At 37.5% G+C, this 23,628-nt stretch overlaps 1 protein-coding gene across 2 annotated transcripts in view; it reads right to left on the bottom strand.

Annotated features, from left to right (window-relative positions):
* The window catches only part of RERG (RAS like estrogen regulated growth inhibitor), a 95,199-nt gene that overhangs the window by 10,413 nt on the left and 61,158 nt on the right, over window positions 1-23,628 (bottom strand). The window contains exon 3 of one of the 2 annotated variants that reach the window (XM_081130748.1): window positions 3,261-3,317. The exons of the other annotated variant lie outside the window; for it this stretch is intronic. Coding sequence (XP_080986874.1) covers window positions 3,261-3,317 — 57 coding nt within the window. The remainder of the gene's footprint in view (window positions 1-3,260; window positions 3,318-23,628) is intronic. 2 annotated transcript variants of the gene reach the window in all.

Below are 23,628 nucleotides of genomic sequence, written 5' to 3'. Positions count from 1 at the left end.
TATTATATCCTTCAAAACTCCTGAATGCTAAAATTACTCCCTTCTTTTATGAAATGCAAGTGCCTATCAAGGGAACAAGTTTAGTTCTTCCTTACCCTCTGCCCTTGTTTATATCCCTAATTGTAATTCTTCTGATATCCCCTCTCTATAAAAAACAAACAAACAAACAAACACCAAAACAAAAGCAAAAACATTGGATCCTGAAATCTAAAAGTTTGGGAATCACTTGCTACTGTAGTAGCAAACATTTCCTTCATAGAATTATTTCAGAGCAGTAAATATTCCATTTCTAGTTAATATGTTGAGTGATGTTCATGGTCTTCAGCTTCTCATGGAGCAATAATTCTGTTACAGGTTGAAAAATCTGCCCCATATTTCTAAGGAAGGCACTGAATTTGGAATTCAAGACTATTTTTTGTAAATATTCCACTTTGCTCTTTTAAAATTTTATTTTTCAATTACAGTTTACATTCAATATTATTTTACATTAGTTTTAGGTGTACTGCATGGCAGTTAGACAATTATATAATTTTCAAAGTGATCCCCCTGATAATTCAAGTACCCACCTTTGCTTTTTAATGTAGCCTTCCCTTTTGGTGGTGGATTTGAAACTCTATGACAGTGTGAAGGTTAGTCCAGGAAATGCCAGCTGCTCTTGATCAAATGGATTGGGAACTCCTCTAGGCTAGAACACTTCTCAGATATGTGTACAAACACACACACACACACACACACACACACACACACACACATCCACTTTCCATCAGGAGTTAATGAAACCTCACCTGGGAGTGAGTCATATAATAGATATTCTTGAAATCTGATCAACTCTCCTGTTGCTTAGCAGCTGTGGCCCTTTCAGAGCAGTACAGTACAAGGTCACTCAATAAAGTTTCATTATTCTTAGTGAAGGAAGCCTGCATTACAGATAACTGATGCAGGCAGAATTCTATTAATAGCAGTTATTTTTCAGAATGAATGAAACAGAAGCAAAAGGAAAAATGATTCACTTAAGAAATTACAAATAGTAACATTAATTACTGGGACATATACAGAGAGAGTTAAAAATTTTTATGAGATCATTTTTATAAGCTTCATCTTTTGTTAAGATGTATTGGTATAACTAAATAAAATCAGTGTTTTTCTAGTGAGCTCCTGTAAATCATTAAGAGTCTCAGGGACTTTGTAAAGCTTACATAAGTAATAAAAATATAAGAAGAGAGTAAGTACTTAGGTGGAACAACAATAGATAATGAATGATTTTTTTTAAACCAAATGCATTTTTAGATCCAAATACATCATCTTAAGATTAGATTGTGGCGATATTAAAAACATATTAAAAATTATTGATGTTGGAAAACAATTTACTTAAAAGCAAAGACAGAGAAGTAAAGTTCTCTTAGATTAAAAAAATTGAATATCATAAAGATGTGAATCTTCTCAAAGTAATTTATAGTTTTAATGTAATTCTAATCAAAATGATGTCATGTTATGACAGTTTTAAAAATTGACCTGGAAAAATAAACTGGAGATAGTAGCCAAGATAACACTGAAAAAAGTAAAGAAGGAAGACTTTCTCTAAAGAGCACAGTGTTATCAAGAGAGTGGTACTGGTGTAGGATTGAAAAGCATGTCTAGAGCCGCATCCTGGAGCAAACGATCTTGTATACCTGTGTCTGCAGGTTCTGCACCCATAGATTCAACCAACTGTGGGTCAAAAATACTTGAAAAAAAAAGTTGTGTGCTGCTAACATGTACAATATATTTAGGACTGCGACAGCTGGGTCTGTATTGAATACATATAGATTTCTTTTCTTGTCATTATTCCCTAAATGATACAGCGTAACAACTATTACATTGTATTAGTATTACAAGTAACCTAGAAATAAAATACATGGGAGGATGTGTAGGTTATACGCCACTATTCTGTCATTTTACGCAAGGGAACCAACCCCTCACCCATAACCAAGGATGACTGACTGTATAAAAGGCAGCGCTGAAAGTAGGGAGAAAGGTGGGGACTGTTTAGTAAATAATGGGAGAAAAACTAGTCAGCTATTTGGGAAAAATGGTAGGCCTTCACCTTGTACTCCTCACTAAAACAAGTTCCAGATAGATTAGAACGTTAAAAGTAAACCAACAATACAATCACTCTGTCCCCACCTGTTCAATTTCCCTTCCCAGTACCGATCGCTATTGACATGCGCTTATTCCGTTATTGACTCTTCTTTCCCTACTAGACAAGAAATTCAAAAAAACCCGAGGCTCTCTTTTGCTGCCTATTGATTTATCCTCAGCACCTAGAATAATCTGACATACAGGAGGCATTTAACAAACATTTGTTGAATGAATGTGTAAAGCAATGAAAGAAGGCACAGGGGAGAGAAAGTTCCCTTTTAAACTGAACATTTGTAGCAAAACAACACAACACAAGACAACCCCCCCCCCCCCCCCCCCGCTCCAAAACAAAAGCACCCAGGAATCACCTCTGCCCATTTCACCACCTGGTAAGGCCAGTGGGCCTGGGCCACCGGGCCCGGCAGTGAGATAATGTGTGTCTTTCCCTCTTCCTCTGGATTTCAAAGTTGTCGCCTTTAGGAGACCAACTGGGGTCCTGAAGCATAACAACCAAAAACTCAAAGGCTTCATTCAGAGTAAGACCTGAAGCTTAACTTAGAGTCTCTGGATATTTAGCATTATTTTGAAGATAACTAAATATACTTAAAAGAAAGACTCTGGCTTGGACTATGAAAAATACATGTGATAACCACTTCATACATCAACATTATTGCTATTTTCGAGATACATATATCAATTGTTGCTGCTGCTTTTGTATTTTTTAAATAGGCTTAAAGCAGATTCATTGGAGATAGGAGGGGAAGGAACACAATTTATTTATTCGTTTTCCCCAAATCAGTATTCATGTTTTCTTTTACGGCGACCCCCTCCTCAGCATCCCATTCTACCCCACCTCGAAGCAGCCATGCCCGCTGCGGCCTCTCCACCACGGAGCGACGCTCTTAATGGAAGAGCATCACTTGCACCGGATTTCTCCATCTAGGCATTAAAGTCCCGCAGGGCTCTGAGCACAGAGAGCATGCAGCACACGCCTGCCTTCTCGGAGGAATTTTTGCATGATTCAATACAGCACTTCCGACATAGGGGCAAGGTACTTAAAAATGTTGCAACAGAAAATGTCATTCTCTCTTTGGGGTCATAAACTTTGACTGGCGCATAGGAGGAAAGGAAGTTTGACCTACCAAGGGTGGGATCGTACTCCCAGATGAACCGCTTGGTCAGAAATCTCACTACAAGAGCTGTGGAGAAGAAGAGCAACATTTCAAACACATTGGTTAATTTTCTTACAGTGTTTATTCCTGCAAGCAAAAGAAACAGCCCATCAAACCATATGTATTTTCTATTTCCTTGGTATACAAACCCGATACATTTATTTATGATTATTCAAATACTTTTTCAATTTTATACTGTGGCCTAAAACCTGAGGTAATGTTTTGCTGGGTTTATTGTGATTTAATCAACAGCTTAGATTTGTTTGTTTTTTTTAAGTCACAGGGTTAAAAACAAATAAAAAACATCACAATGTGAAAATGCTCACATGTAAAATTTTTAGCCGAACAATGAATTCACACATGAAGCATCACAGTATAGGTGTCTAAGGTTTGAATACTGATCATGATTGATAAACGCGAGTCTAAAACGTGATATAATTTTTCCTGTAATGAAAAGACCACTAGCTGGTTATTTATATTATAAAATATATTCCAAATTAAGGGTTTTGTTAGTGACTCATTAAAGCTCATCAATAGTAATGCTGCTGAAATACAGAAAGTCGGGGTCAGGATCCGGAACTGTTCCAAGCACTTCACTTGCATGATCTCCCAACCCTCACTTCATCCCTCGGAGGCAAGTACTAGGATTGATCCCATCTTTCAGGTAAAAAAACTGAGGCTCTGAGAGTTTAATTTAACTGAGCTCACCTAGCTAGTTAGTGGCTGAGTCAGGATTTTCACCCAAGAAGTCTGTTTCCAAAGCCTGTAATTTATCCATTGTGTTAAAATGAATTTAAAACCTAGGCCATCTGGATAATATTTAACTAGAAGATGAGTTGGAGAAAGAGAAGTATTGAGATATGTGGACTCTATTGTCTTTAAAAGTGGACGGGAAACATGCTGAACTTTTATTTATACTTGCATTTTACATGAAAACAGTGGTTTTTAAAGTTTTTAAGAAAATTTTTTGGAGAGCAGTGTCATAGACACTTTAAAAATGCAGTGAAAGCTCTGGACCCTTTCCCTGGAAAAATTGATATGCACACAGTTTCAGCAGCTCATGAGCCCTCTTAAGACCCTGGGTGGTCTTCCTGGGATCCCACTGACCCTCACAAAAGAATCAATGTCTGTCGTATTTTATACTTTAAAATATATTTATTATTTGGGTATTTTTATTTTTATGGAAATGCCTTGTATGTAATAGTCTAAAGATACCCCTTAAAGAAATAAGACTAGCTAGTTGAAAGTTACTGTCAACCTTTCCTTTCTCTATTGCTTGTGTTAGAATCAACAGGTCTGTACCTACAACCATCGTGTCTTATATGAGAGATCACAGTACAAATTGCAAGGAACCTCATAAAACAGACCACAAGCATATGTGGCTCGGCTGGAGACTAAAAGTAGCAATTTGTTTCTAATTACAGAGTGTAAGGCTGGATTTGAGCCAAAATTTTTGCAGTGCCTAAAGTAGCAGGCCACTGACCCCACAACGCTTCCCACAGTGCGCGCACTGCCCTTTTATCTTCAGTTTGCAGCCTGTCACTCGTCACTCTCTTGAGACTGAGTCCTTTTATTTGCATGTAAGAAGTAAGCACCAGACAGATATTTTTCTCTTTCTATTTTTTTCCAACTGTTGAATAAGAGTTTATTCATATGTTTTTTTAAAAGGATGGATGTTGAATATCAAATACATATGTCATTTAGAGTCTGTTGGATACATTGAAGAGAGTAAAATAGACACTCTTATTTTAAAATGTCAACATTTACAAGACATCAGAATTTTACACTCTTTGTAGTTATTTAATAAATTCACAAGAAAAAAAAATTATAAAGTAAAAAATACGCAAGAGGTAAGGTAGTTTTCCAAAATGTTTTTAGTGACATGCAAGTAAAAAATAAAATAAAAAAATTAAAGGCTGATTAATTAGTCTTATTACTGATCTTTTTTTTTTTTAATTAAATTTATTGGGGTGACTGTTGGCTCACAAAACCATACAGGTTTTAAGTGTACAACTCAATAAATCATCATCTGCACACTGCATTGTGCACCTGTCACCCCAAGCAAAGTCTCTATCGGTCCCCAGTTTCCTCTCCTTTGCCCCCCTCTATCTAGCTCCCACCTCCCTTTCTCTCTGGCTAAACGCACACAGTTGTGTGTGTCTATGTGTTATATAAATATGTTTTATGTAGCTCAGTGGTAGAGCCCTTGCTTTGTATGTATGAGGCCCTGAGTTCATGCCCCAGCATCTCCAGGAGGGTCCTTTTTCTGTTTTTAAATCAGCAGCATCAGTAAACATAACTGCTTGCAGTAGTCAAAGAGTTTCATCTTTTGTTAGAATATGTAGTTTTAACTCTAAAGCTTGCAACCTAGAAAAATGCATTTATCTGGCATCTTTAAGCAATGCTTTATTAAAATAACATTGGAAGTACCCCATTTGCAGGACTATTAAAACTTTAATCATTTCTCAAAGAAATGCTTCTATAATGTATTAGACACTCCATTGCCTTTCACAACTGAGAATACTGAACAGAACTGAATCATTTTTAAATGTCTGGGTCTCAGTTAGGAACCTTGATTAGTGCCCTGTGCAGTTATGTGGCAATACTTTCAGGAGCTGTAGAGTGGTTGAGGCAAAATAACTCTAGAGTGCTAGGGCTCTGAGTAGTTTTAGTTATATTTGTGTATATATTTATATATATGTATATTTTAAAAATATATGTAAATATAAAGTTTTTCCTTCCTCAAATACCGTTTTCTCTTTTTGCCACAGTCACTGAGATTATCTCTAATAACCTATCTATTCCTCTACTTGTTACTTTTATTATTCCAGAGACTGATAAGCCATATTAACAATAACTAACTTGTTAGAATTTTGTCTAATATTGGAGTAAATTAGCTCTGGGGTTTCATCCTAAGGAACTTGTTTTGTGGATATGAACACGATTCTGGTACACCTTTTGAGATACGGCATTTGTCGCTGATAAGTGGTTCCTGCTGACTTCTGGATTATTGGCTCAGTTTAGACAGCCCCCTTCCAGCAGGGTAGTGTTGCTGGGCTTAACGTTTTTAATATTCTTTTTTAAGAGACACACATCATTATTTGATGGTTGCTTTAACAACAGAATCATACATTTGTTTAAAAATTTGATCTATTTCAAGTGCATTAAAAACCATAAAAACCACTTGGAAAAAATTGATGTCATATGTTTCTTCTTTGACGATGTGTTTTTATCTCTCTCACACAGATATAGGTGCTCGAGGAACACCGCGCAGGCCAGTGTGGCTAAGACAGAGGGCACAGCCACTGCAGCGGGAGGCGAGGTCACCTCCTGCCCCTCTCCCAGTCAGGCCCTCCAGATGCACTGCTACTCCTCCCACCACTATAATAACAATAGTAATAATAATGAAAGCAACTGGAATGCTTATTTTTTATTGTTCTTTTACTTGATTCCTTCTTTAGATTGTATATTCTATGAAGGCACGAAATTTGTTTTACTCATCACTGTTTTCTAGTGTGTATCTAGAAGAGTGCCTGTCTGGCACACAGGAGACTAAAAAAGATTTGCTAAATAGATGAAAAAGATATGTCAATCCAAGTCACAGCTTACTCTCTGTGATGTTACATAATAAGCAGGCACTGAGAGAATCAGCAGAAAAATTAACACAACAGAATTCACAGCAGACCCATGCCATCATTCTATTACCTTTTCTTAAAAGGTTACAAAAATATATAATCTGAAATGCCTTGGCTGTTTCATTATTCTTATATAAATTATACTTCTATAGTATATTAAAATAGTTATTATAAACTTGATCTAATTTTCTTTTGAATGCCCTGCCCCTTCCATCCCCACTATTCTGAGCAAGGTTTTCTTTTGAAATAAGATGGTGGTATTGACACCCTTTACTTCCCTAAGGAGTCTAATATAAACTGGAGTTTCTCCAGAAGTTTTAAGATTTAACATATTTGATGGGTTACAGTTAAGTCTCTGCATTCTGAACTACCTGGTTTTCTTTCCATAGCCTTGAAAACCCAAACCTTTTCACTAAATAAGTCAAGCGTGTCTAATGGTAAGTCTAGAGAAGAACATTTTCTTCATTTTGCCTAATTTATAACCTACTTGGATAATTCTTCCTCAAATGTGGTTTATTTTTGGTATTACTGGCACTGAATTTCATTGCTATCAGTAAAAGCCAGCTTCTAAAAAAAATGGAAAATTCACTAAGTAGAATTTAATCCATGGAAATATTCTTGCAAGTGACATCAATATAATAATTCAATAAAATAATATTCTATTTATGAGCAAGAGCTAAAAAACAAGATTTCTACATTAAAAGGAGGCATGCTATTTTCTAAAGGTTAACAGGTCTGGACTAGTTATTCAAAATACTTCCTGATGTCATTATCAAGAAGAGGCAGACATCAGAAGCACCAGAATAATATTTTTAAATAAAAATCTATTGGATATGACCTGTAAAATAAATCAACTTTTAGAAAGACATGAACTTTTCAAGGTAAATTAAAACTAAAACACATGGTATTCGTACTAAAAAATTTGATATACTTGAGAAATTCAGAATGACTTTCAAATGTTACTTTTTAGACTCGTCTTCTAAAAAAAAATCCTGTTATTTCATTATTTTCCATTTATACAATTCACGAATGATCTGATTAACAACATATTCATTTATATTCCCATATGTCTTACAAATTGTGAATGATCTGGGGCTGGAGATTAAGCCTTGTTCATCTTTACCTCTATTGGCTGGCACACTTTCTGATATGTGATAGGTGCTCAATAAATATTTGAGGAATGAGAGGAAAAAATTTAAATTTGTATAAATTATTCAGTTCCCATATTACTACTCAGGTCTGTACTGTAGTGTTTTTGTTATTATTTGAAAAAAAATGTCCTTTTTTATTAATAAGTTTTAAAATGGATTAAAAAAAATTTTTTTTTAGATAGGAAGGGAGAAAGAGGGAGAAACATTGATTTGTTGTTCCACTTATTTCTGCATTCATTGATTGATTCTTGTATGTGCCCTGACCAGGGATTGAACCCGCAACCTTGGTATATTGGTATTACACTCTAACCAACTGAACTACCCAACCAGGGCTAAAAAACTTGTTCTTTAAATTGGAACTTCCATTGACTATATATCACCACTTCTCAGGTTCAATGCCCAGTTCCAATGCCCACTGACAGCCTGATTGGTACCCCCAGCTTGCAAACTGACGGCGAAGGGCAGGCCCCGCTATGCCTCTTCTCTGAGGTCAGAGCGGGACCACTTTCCCGGGCCTCATACGACCATCAGCCCGGTTTCACTCCAACCCTCTAGTGGTCAGAAGGCTTCAGAGAAGCACAAATAAGCCACTTACAAATACAGGGTGGGGCACAAGTAGGTTTGCAGTTCATATGGAAAATAAATAATACAATATTTAAAAAATAGTAATACAAGGATAAACTCTGTTTTGTGTACTCACAACTTTAAACTTACTTTTGTCCCACCTTGTGTTAAGGGAATTGTATTTTAGATTTTTGGTGGTAGTTTATTTCTGATTAAATAATTTTGTGGAATTAAATATCCATTTCTTAGTCATATTAGCTGTTGAGTTTAAGTATATATACTCTTAGAAAATACCATTAGGTAGGTTTTAGTTATGTTTTTTTAAAAGATATATTTTTATTGATTTCAGAGAGAGAGGAAGGGAGAGAGATAGATAGAAACATCAATGATGAGAGAGTCATTTGATTGGCTGCCTCCTGCAAGCCCCTAGCTGGGGATCGAGCCCACAACCTGGGCATGTACCAGGATCAGGAATCGAACCTCAGTCTCCTGGGTCATCATAGGTCGATGCTCAACTGCTGAGCCACGCCGGCTGGGCTTAGTTATGTTTTAAATACATGTGAAAACACTGATGGAACTTCTGGAATGCTAAATATCACAGGCGAGTTTGTACTGAATGCTGACTACAAGCTTATTTATTTCTCATAAACACTCTTAAAAGTAGGAATTACTATTTCTATTTTATACAGTAGAAAACCTGACCTTAAAAGTAAATAAATTTGTCTGTTTTACAGAGCAGTTAAATGACAGACTGAGGTTGAACCCAGGTTTGTTTACTTTAAAACTCATACTTTCTCCACTACTTACCACTATATTTTAATGTTTCTGTGAATACCATTTAATTCTGAATGGCTGCAATTGTTTTCCATATGAACATTCGTCTTAGGGAGAGGCATGCTTTGAAAAGTGCACTTTGGTTCATGACTAGATTTCTTCATCCTTAGTGGAGGGAATATCCATGACCAGAAACCATGGAAACACAGAAAGAGAATATGAATTTCAAAGAGTAGGGAGGAAACTTTTATATAAATAAGATTTTTGTTTTTCTCCTGAAAAGTTCTTCAAGGATGCAGCAAAGGAGGAAAATGAGAATATAATGATACAGACATAAGTAGGTTGTAATGAGCAACCATTTCCTCACTCGTCTCCTCTGTCATTAAGAAGAGACCCATTCTTTCAACAACCCCAAACAGGATGTCAGGAACCATTTCTGGCAACAAGGAAGACAGCAAAGAAAATAAGGTACAGTTCCTATTCTCAAGCAGTTGAGAGTCTGCATCTTTGCATGTTCTGGGAAAAATTTAAAGGTACATGGGTAATTTAGAATATTATCCTATTTAAGTCCTGTTACGATGCCTAGCTAAAAGAAGGAAGGCCAGGCTGAGGTGAGTCTAACTGGCTTTAGTGCCTCAGGGGGAGAAAAACACACACACGTGTTTTCTGGAAGAGAAATGTAATAGACAAAATAAGAGTGATATGTATGAAGTGTCTATCCTATGACCACTCTGTGGCATCTTAGAGACAACAAACCAGAGGGTTTACCTAAAATGTAAGAGGGAGTTCAGTTTCATCTTCTTCCCCCGCCTTACCTGGGCCACTATCATTCCCCTGTCAAATCAAGCCTCCAAATCCAATTTCCCTCTTCCCCCGCCCTGGGTCCAACACTTCCAGTGCTTCATACCTTATTTCTGGGTCTTTCCTCAACCACCAACGACAAAGTTCATGTTCTTCCTTTTAGCAGTTGTCTTTTTCTATGACTGCTCTAGCCTCCTTCAAGAAACATAGGCCATTGTGCCTCAAGCCAAAGAGTGTAGTGAGGAGACCACAGCACTGAGACCTGATCTAATGGACCATGTGGGGGCCTGGACAGCTCTTTGATGTTTTTGGCTTAACAGCTGTCAACGATGTTTGAGACCAAGAATGTGCCACTTTGGAATTTCAGGATCCCTAGTAGAAGCTCTTTTTGAATTGAGGGGCTGGGCTAAAAGGGGATGGAAATAGGCTGGACTGGAAACGAGATGTCAAAGAACTCAGCAAATTGTGTGACTTGAAATGTCAGATCTTAAGGAGAGGGACTCAGAGCAAAGATGTGTGTACAGAAATCATATTTCAGGTAGATAAACTGATATCTAAATTAATAATTTTCAAATGCTTATCCATTCGGCTCTCTCATAAAGACTTTCCCTCCTCCCCATATTTATGAGTTTCACACACATTCATTTAATCAATAAATATTCATTTAACACTGTACTAGGCACCAGAAAGAAGACAGAGAATTACCTAAGCAGTATATTAGAAGTGACTCCATATTAGAGCTACATTGTGAGCTGAGTCTTAGATGAATGAAAGCTCACTAATTTAGGAAGAGCATTCCAAGCAAAAGTTGGAATTCATCTCATGCTCTTCCTAAATTAGTGAGCTTTCACTCATCTAAGGCTTAGACAGGGGAGACAGGGGAGAGCCTAGGTCAGTTAGGCCCAGACAGGGGAGAGCCTGGAGCAGTTAGGAATCACATGTTGTTTAGGGCAGATTGAGTGATGTGTGGGTAGAGTTACATGAGGGATAGTTTGTGAGGCTCTTCACAGCCCAGAATTTGAAGAAGCTTTTACGTCACATTAAGGAGCTTGGATTTTACTTTGAAGTCTATGGGCACACAGGAGTTCTGAGTAAGGGGATGGCTCAGTTGGATCTGATTACTTATAAAAATTATTCATTGATGAGAGTAAGGAAGACAGACTAGCCCAGATGGAATAAAATTCTGGGTATATCATTATTCTCAGAGGTAGAATATAATGGGGAAATGATTTTAAAGTCAAGTAAGGTTGGACTCAAACCTGTTGAACATGAGACGTTAATGAAAACTTCCAGGTAGAGAAATACCATCTACCCATCTCTCCATCTTTCTATCCATGTATCCTCTGTCCTTCCATTCATGCATTCATTGCCAGAGTGACACTTTCTAGCAACTGATAAACGCGCTGGGCATGGATAAGATGTCTCATGTGGATAGTTAGAATTCTATTTCCAGATTCATCTCATGATGACCTCCCTTGCTTCCTATGTCCTCCCCACCTCAACTCCTCAAAATTTCTAGGCGAATTAAAAAAATTAACAGATCTCTTAGGGAACCAAAATTTGTTCATATAGGTGTAGTTTCTGAAGTAGCCCCCCCCCCACCTCACTTGCTCCCTCACTCTATTCTTGTGCGAGTCAAAATAAATTGGCATAAGAAACCCTCAAGCCCCATAAGACACAGACATTGAACAACTTAATGGAAATTTAAAATTAATGCAATATAAAAGTGGATGCTTTATAATGCCAGAAGTTAAAATGAGAAGTAAATCAATTCCAGATGGGGGCCTAGGGATTGCTTTTAAATTATTGTGTTTGTTTGAGCCAGAAAATTTTGACTTATCCTGCATCTGACAAAAATACCACTCTGTGAAAGAGTTACAGAATAAATGTCACTGTTCCGCGCAAAGAATTTCCTAAAGAGAAATGGTGTCATCTCCAATAATTATTAGGGAGCACTCTTGTCTCTGCAAACTTAACCTGGTAGTCTAGCTTAGGTCATTTCAAGTTCTGAAAATTGACTTTTTTGCTATGGAATGGTAAGGTGATAGTTAATTTGTATATATATTAGGTGATGGTTAATTTCATAGTGACAACTGGTGGGGATGACAAATGAGAATGGGAAAACTGGGAGGACCATGACTTGCAATTTCCAACATGTCTGATAGGAAGCAGAGGTATCGGAATGCTTATAAACAATGTAAAATCAAGAAAAAACTTTATTTTAAATTAAAAAATTAACTTGTGTGATTGAATGAAAAGAAATTCTTCCTGGATTTCTATTGAAAGAAGTAATGAGGAATTAAATTTGGAATATAGTCATCAACTGACGTTGTTTTGTCTTTTCATTTGTATCTTGAAAGTTAATAAATCAAAACCTATGGATTCTGTGCCCAAGAATTCAAACCAGTTTTATATAAGTTGAAAATTATTATTCACTTAAATTATGAGTGAGCTTAACAAATATATTACTAAATTTCGCAAATGAGAGTTTTAAATTTAATATAGTAAGTTATAATTTGTTATCATTTTAATTATAAATACTATTTCACACCAAGGTATCATATTTAAATAAAATTTTTTGTACTGTATTAACTATTTTCTAAATTTTTAAAAGATTTGGATATAAAATTTGGACTTGTAATTTTTACTTTTTTCTGGAAGAGAAAACAGGTATGTTAATGTCTGAATTATTTTCAATGTTTATATTATTACAGCACATAAGAAATTGGCAACTGGAAATACGTGGACTTTGTTGAGGCATAAAAGTGACACAAAGGGACTAAGTATCCCAGAGAAGCATAGAAATACCTCATATCACCCCATATCACTGGATGCCTTCTTTGATAAAGAACCAAGGATCTTACAAGTCACTGTGCTTATATGTACCTTCTGCTCCAGACTCATTTTGCTTCCTGCCCATATGGTTGGGCACATATAGATTTACGGGCTGTGCCTAAGATTCCAGCCTGGGGGTGTGGGTGGTTACTACTAGCAATAGGGTGTCTTTATTTGCAAGCTCATCACCACTCCTACTGATATCTTTATAACCTCATAAAATAAACATGGAGACTTCAAAACTCATAGTATGTATGGAGAAGTTTAACCTGGTAAAATAATAGTGTAAATGAGAGAAATTGGGGGCGATTGGGCTGGAAAAATATCCACATTATGAAGAGCTTATACACCAACCTAAGAAACTTATAATTATGCTTAAAATCATGAGAAGCCTTAGAGTATTACAAACATAAAGATGACATGATCAACTTTTTGTTTTATAGCAGGTAAGGCTAGGGACAGGAGGAGCTATTAAGGAGCTATTCCAAAACTACAGAAGAAAGAACAACAAAGTAAGACAGAATGGCTCCTCTTTCACTCCTATCCATTAGTAAATGTGTCAAGTCGTAATTGGAATTATGCAGTGTGTGGTCGATTCCGTCTGACTTCTTTCACTTAGCAACATGCATTTAAGGTTCCTCCATGTCACGTACTAGCTTGAGAGCTTATTTCTATTTACTGCTGAATATTCCAGTGTATGAATATATGACAGTTTGTATATCCAGTTACCAACTGAAGAACATCTTGATTGCTCCCCGTTTTTGGCAATTATGTTTTGGTTGTAAACATTCGCATGGAGGTATTTATATAGACATAAGTTATCAGACTGCTTGGATAAATATTTAGAAGCACAATTGTTGGATATGGTAAGATTATGTTTAGCTTTATAAGAAACTGTCAAATTGTTTCCCAAAGTGGCTGTACCATTTTGCATTCCCACCAGAAATGAGTGAGTCTCTGTTGTTTCACATCTTTCTAGCATTTCATATGGTCAGTTTTGTTTTGATTTGGGCGGAAGTTTTTTGCCATTGTAATAGGTTTTTATTGTTATCTTGTTTCCTTGCAATTCTCTAATGACAAATGATTGTTGGTAATATTTACATATGGTTATTTGCCATCCATATCTTCTTTGGTGAAGTGTCTGTTCAGATCTTTTGCCCATTATTTAAAAATAGACTATCTTAGCCCGGCCGGGCGTGGCTCAGTGGTTGAGCATCGACCTAGGATCCAGGAGATGAGGGTTCGATTCCCGGTCAGGGCACATGCCCGAGTTGTGGGCTGCAGCCGATCAATAACTCTCTCATCATTGATGTTTCTCTCTCTCCCTCTCCTTTCCTCTCTGTGAAAGCCATAAATAATAATAATAGTAATAAAAAAATAGACTATCTTAGGTTCACAGAAAAATGAATAAAAAAATAGAGTTCCCATCTACCCCCTACCCCTACACCCCCTACTCCTGCACAGCCTCCTTCACTATTGACATCTCACACCAAAGTGGTATATTTGTTACAACTGGTGAGCCTACATTGAGACATCATTATCACCCAAAGTTGATAGTTGACAATATGCTCACTCTTGGGGCAGTACACTCTTGGGGTTTTGCAAATGTATAATGACATAATCACCATTATAGTATCATATAGAGCGGTTTTACTGCTTTTAAAACCCTGTGCGTATTCATCCCTCCCTCTCTCCCTCATTACTACTGGCAATCAAAGGTATTTTTGTCTTCATAGTTTTGCATTTTTCTAGAATGTCATATATTTGGAATCATATCTATTATTTACTTAGTAATATGCATTTAAGGTTCCTTCATGTCTTTTCATGGCTTGATAGATCATTTCTTTTTAGTACGTAATAATATCCCAGGGTCTGGATATGCTACAGTTTATCCATTCACCTACTGAAGGACTTGGTTGATCAATCTTGGTTGATTCCAAGCTTTGGCAATTATGAATAAAGCTTCTATGTGCAGGTTTTTGTATGGACATATGTATGCAACTCCTTTGGGTAAATACCAAGGAGCACAGTTGCTGGATTGTACAGTCAGAGTAAGTTTAGTTTTGAAAGAAACTGTCAAACTCTCTTCCAAAGTGGCTGTACAATTTTTCATCCCACCAGCAATAAACGAGAGTTCCTGTTGCTCCACATCCCAGCCAGCATTTGGTGTCAGTGTTTTGATTTTGGCGATTCTAATAAATGTGTTGTGGTATCTCATTGTTTTCAATTCTGTAGTGACATAGGAGGTGCAACATCTTTTTATACAGTTAAGTGGCATCTGTATTTTTATCTTCTTTGGTAAGGTGTTTGTCTGTTCTGATCTTTTGTCCATTTTAAAATTAGATTGTTTTCTTATTTTTGAGTTTCAAGAGCTCTTTGTATATTACAGATAATAGTCCTTTATTAAAATGTCTTTTGGAAATATTTTCTCCTAGTCTGTGGCTTATCTCCTCATTCTCTTGACAGTGTCTTTCACAAAGACACTTTTAATTTTAAAGAAGTTCAGTTTATTTCTTTCATGGATCATGCCTTTGGTGTTGTCCTAAAACATCATTGCCATACCCAAGGTCACCTAGATGTTCTCCTGTGTTGTCTTTGAGGAGTTTTATAGTTTTACATTTTATGTTTAGGTCTATGATCCATTTTAAGATCACTTTTGTGAAGAGTATAAACTTTGCATCAAGATTCTCTGTGTTGTATGTGTGGTTGTCCAGTTGTTTCAGCACCATTTGTTGAAAAGACTTTGGTCCTTTGTCAAAGATAGTTGACATTATTTGTGTGGATCTATTTCTGGGCTCTCTCTATTTCATTGATCTATTTGTTCTTTCACAAATACCACACTGTCTTGATTACTGTAGCTTACAGTAAATCTTGAAGTCCGGTAGTGACCATCTACAACTTTCTTCTTCTCTTTCAATATTGTGTTAGCCATTCTGGACCTTTGCTTCTCCATATAAGCTGTAGAATCAGTTTGTATCCACAAAATAACTTGCTAAGATTTTATTGGGATTGCACTGAATCTATATATTAACTTCGGAAGAAATGTCATCTTGAAAATTTTGAGACTTCCTATCCATAAAAATGGAATTTATATCGTTCTCTGATTTATTTTGTCAGAGTTTTGTAGTTTTCTTCATATGTGTCATACACATATTTTACTAGAGTTGTACCTAAGTATTTCATTTTGGGGATACTAATAAAAATGACATAGTGTTTCAGTTTAACTGTTCGTTGCTGATATATAGGAAAGTTATTGACTTTTGTATACTAATCTTGTATCCTGCAACCTTGCTATATAGTCACTTACTAGATCCAGGAGGTGTTTTTTGTCTTTTCTTTCAGATTTTCTACGTAGATGATGTTCTGAACAAAGGTAATTTTAATTCTTTTTTTCCAATCTGTACACATTTTATTTAATTTATTGTCTTACTGCACTAGCTAAAACATCCAGGACAATACTGATGAGGAGGATACATTAACTGTAGATTTTTGTAGCTGTTCTTTGTCAGGCTGAGGAAGTGCCCCTCTATTCCCAGTTTGCTCGGGAGTTGTTATCATGAATGGCTGTTAGATTTTGTCAAATGCCCTTTTTTTTTCTTTCATCTATTGGTGTAATCATGTGATTCTTTTTTCTCCTGTCTGTTCATATGATATATACATTAACTTATTTTTAAATGTTGAACTAGGCTTGCATATGTGGGATAAATACAAGTTGCTTATGGGGAATAATTATTTTTATAGGTTGTTGGATTTGGTTTGTAATATTTCTCTTAACCTGTGTCTTTATATTTAAAGTTGTTGGTGTTTTGTTTTTTGTAGACAATGTATAGTTGGTTTATGTGTTTTTTTATCTACTCTGTCAATTTCTTTTATTTGATGTATGAAGATTGTTCACATTTAAAGCGATTATTGATATAAGTGAATTGATATTTGCCATGTTTCTAATTGTTTTTTACTTGTTGCAGTTATTGTTTCTTATTCTCCTTTTTTCATTTCTGGCTTCTCTGAGAATTTTATGTAATTCTATTTTCACTCAGAGCAATGTTTCCATGCACCTCACTGGAGTATTTTATAAGAAGATTTCACTTTATGTTTCATCTGTTGTATTCCTTTTGTTCTGAAATAAAATAATTTTAAAAGCTCACCAAATCATTGCCATATTCATGTATTTATTACATACATGATCCTTATATAGATGTTTGGTTGATAAGGCTCATGTGGTGTGATTTGAATGTCAAATATAGGTTATTAGTAGTGATTTATCAATTAGTCTCTTTTTCTGTTTTGTTTTTTTAGCATTTTTTTCCCTGGATAAAAATAACATTTTGGTTCAGAAGGGTAGAAAAGAAAGAAAGGGTAGGAGAGGAGAAATAAATGTAATACCAGTCTCTTTCATTAAATCACCTAAAAAAAAGTCACTGGCATATCTTTATACACACTTTTTGAAGCCATATTGTCATCTGTTATGTTCCGCTTTTGGAGTAATTGGCACAGATTTTGATGCATATGGTGGCAAAATCACACAACTTAACCAGCTCTCTTCTAGCTGTTCCAAACTCATTCATTCTTCACAGTGTGGGACAAAAAAGCAATCTGCACCATAGCAGGGGGTATATTTGGACACAGAAAGAATAGAGTGTCCTCACAGAACCTTTATTTCAAATCCAAGGGATTTGGCTCAGTGATTTTCTTTGGTACATGCTCTTCTGGGGAGGGAGGGGGGTTTGGTGGTATATTCAAGTGACAGGTCACCCCTGGTAGCTATTACCAAGTGCATTTAATATATATATCAGTAATGTAGTTAAGCCCACTAAAGATGAATTCAACAGTAATTAATGATTCCTTCCATAGAACAACTAGAGAAAAGATAAATTAAGGATATATACTTTAGAGTTTGAGACAAATATTTGTAGGTTTAACCCATTCATTCATTCATTTATTCATCCATTCATTCATTCATGCAACAGGTCTTTACTAATCACTATTGTGTGCATGGCACTGAGCTGGTTGCTGAGGTTTTTGTTGTTTTTCATTCATTCATTCATTCAATATTTATTGAGAAACTGCAATGCACCAGACTCCTTTAGGACCTAGAGAGGTAACCAAACAGATCAAAATTTCATCCCTGAAGTTTTATGGTCTTTAGAAAGACAAATTTTAAACCCCCAAACAAGTCAACAGTGTGTTATATGTGATAAGTGCTATGGAGAAAAGTAAAGCAGAAGAAAGAGGAGTGGAGGGGTTGGGATGGTGTACGTTTTAAGAACAGTCATCAAGGGATGCTTCACTGATAAGATGTCATCTTGGCAGAGACCCAAAGTGGGTAACAGAGTAAGCCGTCTAAATATGGGGAGTGGAATCACTGGGTCAAATGGCAGCTCCATTTTTAATGTTTTGAGGAACCTCCATACTGTTTTCCATAGTGGCTGCACCAGTCTGCATTCCCACCAGCATATATGCACAACCCAAGGACACGGACAATGGTGGGGAGAGGGACTGGGGAGGGGGAAGGAATGGGGGGGATGGGTCATTGGGGAGAAAAACGGACATCTGTAATACTTTAAACAAAAATAAAAATTTAAAAAAGAAAAAAAAATATGGGGAGAGTCTTTCAGGCAGAACGAAGAGCACATGCAAAGGCCCTGAGGCAGAAATACACTTGGCATGTTTAAGTAAAAGGAGGCAGCCACTGTGGCCAGAGTAGAGAGAATAAAGGAAAGAATGGAAGCAGTGAAACAGATGGGTGTAAGGATGTTGATTGAAGGCAGAGAAACATCAGGTCACCATGAGGAAAGAAGCATTGTGATCCGATTGCTGTGTAGATAACAGACTATCCGGGTGAGGGCCAGGGAAGCAGCAGAGAGCAAGGAGGAGGTGATTGTGATGACGGAGGTCGCGGCAGCGTGGACCGGGCCGCAGCAGTGGCTGGTGGGGAACAGATTTGCTTCTGGACGGGCTGTGGCGAGCGAGAGAGAAAAAGAGGAAACTGGGAGGATGACATGCCATTTCCTGGGGTGAGGCCAGGCTGCGGGGAGAGATTTTAGAGGAAAGGTCAGGAGTCAGTTTTGAACAAAATAAGTTTCTAAGTTTCCTGTATCTTTTAGACGTGCCATGGAGATGCTAAGAGGCAGGGGGTGTAAGAGCCTGGAGTCGAGGGCAGAGGTCCCGGCTAGAGACGTAAACTTGCAAGTATCTCAGTGTAAAAATGGTATTTAAAGAACGAGACGGGATGCGGCCACCTGGAGACAGCGTGCCTGTAGGAGCAGCCTGGGCCCCGGGCGCCTCTACCTTTCGGCGGTGGGGCTGATGAGGGGAAATCAGAGACGGTGGCTGGGAAAACGCAGCAGGAGGAAACTAAGAGAGTTTAGAATCCCGGGAGCTAAACAAAGAAAGCTTTTCATGGAGAAAAATTCATCCACTGTTTCGAATGTTGCAAAAAAGTAAGAAGACTGAGAATTGGATTGAACTGTGTGAAATCCTTGGCAAATCAATGGACTGGTGTGGACGACAGCTAATCGGAGAGGGCTCGAGAGATACAGAGGTGAGGAAAGGAGGAGCAATGTAGGCTTTTAAGCTCTTACAAAGGGTTCCAATCACGTAACAGTTCTCAGCAATGCCCCCATCTGAAACATCGATTTACTTACAATTTTGCTTGACGACACTATTGTGAATCACACGAGTTTAGTGAGACGTATACTCAGCGACTGTTTAGTAGTGTAGCACATCCAGTTTAAATGTGCCACGCTACAGAACCAAGACCAGAACAGCATGAGAGTGGGGATAATTGGCGAAGCAGTCACTTCAGTGTTTTTTTAAGCAGGACATTTCTTGGATTTTTTTCCTCATTTTCTTTTCTCATTTAAACTAGACCTTGACCTCTACTCCCCCAAGGGAAGGTAGGCCAGAGCACAAACAGAAAGAGAAACCAGACATTTATTCCTGGATTTTAGCATTCCAGAGGCCAAGACCTTGGTTTTAAAGATTAGATTATAGTCAGAACCCCCTTCTTACCCCTAACGCTTAAACACCCCCATCCTAAGGCACCTGAGATGAACATTTTTTCTGGCTCAGGAAGCGAAAGGTCAGAAAGAAAAGCAAGTGAGAGCAATTTTGATGTGGACCTATGTCCCTTCCCTCCTAGGTTGAGCCAGTGGTGTGGGCTTAGAGAAGAAGAAAGGGGCAGAGGAATCTCTAGGTAGGTTTAGGGAACTTAGGACATGGGGGGACATCTCCTCCTCAGCCTATCTTGGCCTGAGAGCCCTCATCAAATGCTTCATGACTAAGGAGGGACAGTAGGGGCAGCTCGTCAGATGACCAGGCAGATAAACCTCAAACAGTTCAGACAGCTACTGTCCAAATGCTTGGCACATCCAAATGTTTGCTCTATGGCTCAAAAAGTGCCACAGGTGTGCCATCAAGAGCCAGGGGGCCTGGGCACGTCCTACAGTCTGACAGGGGATTTCAGTAGCAGATGAGCTCAAGTTCATCAGTGCATGGCTCACAGTGTAAAGGCCACCTGCGTACCAATGCCAGCAGACCCCTGGAGGGACAAGTGGTGAAGAACTCCCAGCGCTCGATGAATATGCCCTCATCTGTTTATCCCACGACAGGGAGCACAGAGGTGGCAGCAGACCCCTATGCTGGCTGGGTCGACCATTAGTCCCCTAAAAAGCCTCTGAAATTACGGACTAAACTCACATAAACATCAACTATTTTAAGTTTCATGTCAGAACATGAAAGAAGACTTAACATTAAAATTAGGTTGTTTAAGAGAAACTTACCAACCACGTGAGACCACAACTGCGTAGAAAACTTGTTTACAAGTTCTTTGGGAGAAACTGTGATGTAGGAAAATAGAAAACACTGTACTTGGATGATAACTGAATTTGAATCCTAGCTCTGTTGCCTTCCCTAGAATCTCAAGCAAGGTAATTATATTCCCTGAGCTCTAATGCCCTTACTTATAAAAGAAGGACAAGTAAATGTACTTCACGAGACCACTGTAATGACCGAGTGCTGTAATGTATGTAAAATATGTAATATTTTGCCCCTTGCAAGATAAAGTGGGTAGTTTTATTTTTTTCACAGGTGAGGTATCTGAAGCTTAAGTGGCTTTAATAATTCACCTGTGATTTCACAGATGTTCACGCTGCTTTATTAAAAATCAAATCTAGGTCCCTCAACTTAAAAGGTCTGTTCTATCCACTGTCTGAATGAATAAGATATAATATTACTCTTTTAATCTGCAGAACAGTAGTATGATGTGTGTGAAAACTGGAGCACTTTCTCTGAAGCACCGAGCATGGGGCCCATTTAGACTGACAGCAGCAAGTCAAGAGCAGGGTGAAGGTTTAGCCTTGAATTCCTGAGCAGGCAGCCTCCCAAATCCTGTTTACCTTCCCTGGTTTGGCTTTTGCATTGGCCTGGCAAGCAGTACAAAAGCATGCAGATTAGCTTTAAGCAAATCAACTCAAAATATTACGTTAACAACTCATCTCTTCAGTTTTATTTTTATTTGGGTTTTATTCAAAAATTCTTAAAAGAAAAATCTACATCTCCCTCAAATATGCCTTTTTCTTGGCATTCTAAAGATTTTAATTGTGTCCAGCTTATAAATCTAATTCAGTGAACCCTCAAAAAAACAAAAGGGTATGTTTGCTTCTGTTAAGCCTGGGGGAAAGGTTTATGCCAGATCTCATTTTAACAGAATGAATTCGCTATCCCCTGGTAAACACTGGATGAGAGTTATAATTATAATGGTGACCATAAAGACTTTCTGGCTTTGGTTTATAAAATTATGTGATCTTAAGTTAATATGATAAATCAAAAAGATTAAAATCTGGGCCTGAAAATGAATATTACTCCTATTGTAAAATTTGCTTTAAGCAAAAAACATTTTGCAACATTGTTTAACTAAAACTGGGTCTTTACAAGTCAAATGGGATGGATATTTGAGGGAAGAGTCTTTAGTTAAATTCAGGCTGGAATAATCTGAACAAAGATGGGGGAACTTCAAGCTTTCTAGACAGTCAGATCTGGGCTAGGATTTGGGCTCTAAGGCGTAATGTGCCAGGTGCCTTGCACAAGTCACTGAGGATCGCTGTTTCACTGTCCTTAGTTGAAACGGGGATAGGAACATCCAACTCATAGGATTGTTATGACAGTTAAATGGCATAATAAATATCAAGAACTTAGTCTTATGTCTAACATGTCATCTTAATATAGTAATAAAAACAGCTAACTTTTATAGAGTGTGTCCCACGTACCCAGTTCTGATCTAGGGACTTAATTTTTCTCTTTAAAATCCCTGTGGGCAGGGCCTTTATTTGACAAAAGAGGAAACTGTAGCACAGACTTTCAAGATAACGCTGCCATTTAGAGGGGGAAAGCCAGAATTAAAATACAATCAGGCTCCATACTTAACCACTGCATTATCTTGTGTAACAAGGACCTAATAAATGGCAGGCATTACTATTACAAGAACAAATGCTGGCAGAGGTGTAGGAGGTTACAGGGAAGAACTGAGTGTGGGGCTAAATCGCTATTCTGCAGGAGGCAACCAGCAGCTCTAGGGGTAGGCTTTGAAATTCTGTGCTGAATGGCTGCTACTATTATTATGCAATTACCATACCTAATTTGAGCCAGGAAATGGAAGTACATAAATGCAGTATTATCATTGCTCTTTATAAATAGAGAAAACAGCTGCACGGAAGGTAAGCAACATGCTCAGCCTCAGTCAATTAGAGCCTGCTCCTGAGAATACACTCCAGGAAAACAGTCTACCTTGTGAGGCTGTACCCAAAACCAGTCTTGGCTTTGGTGGAACTATGGGTGATTTTTTTTTCCCCTCTGTATTTCCAACATTTTCTATAATGAACATGCTTTACTTCACAGTGGAAAACTGACTTTAAAAGAAAATCAAGTGAAAACAAAAATCAATCTCTGTACAGCAATAAGAACCACATGTCTTTTAAATGGAAAACATGCTTATTTCTCCTTTGTTTCTTAGAAGTAGCTTGCCAGACATAGTCCACAGCTTTGAACCATTTACATAAACACACCCAAGCCAAGTGTTTGCACGCAACAGTTAAATTGCACCCACACTGGCAACTGAAGGACTTCGAAAGGCAATGGTAAAAGCTGATACTCATTCGAACTTACTTTAGATATTTCTTACAAACCACACATCAGTGAATTCTGTAGACTTTAGCACCCCAAGTGACTTTGAAGGAAAACCTTATTAATCCTGAGATGGGAAAAAAGTATTAAGTGGTAGCAAAAAGTACAAAGCCTTCCTGTGAAATGGAACGTCCAGGAATTGAGTGGTGCAAGAGACTTGTGACAATCCACAAGAGGGCACTACCGGTACTATATACAAAACTCCCTCAGGAAAAGTTCAACATCCCTTTTACCTCCCACACCCCAATCCACTCCAGCCCCTTAAGCAGAGAAAGCTAATGTGATGAGGTCAACAGAATTCCGCTTTCATAGCGCTTGCTTTTCCTGCATAAATCGGGTAAGTTTTTCCTCCTTATGAAGGGGTCAATGTGTTACACTTACTGTTATGACTGCCTTCAA

The sequence above is a fragment of the Miniopterus schreibersii genome (assembly GCF_964146895.1).
Source record: "Miniopterus schreibersii genome assembly, chromosome: 2".
NCBI lineage: Eukaryota > Metazoa > Chordata > Mammalia > Chiroptera > Miniopteridae > Miniopterus > Miniopterus schreibersii.
Note: the sequence above shows the minus strand (reverse complement) of the source record. Positions and strands in the feature narration are given on the sequence as shown.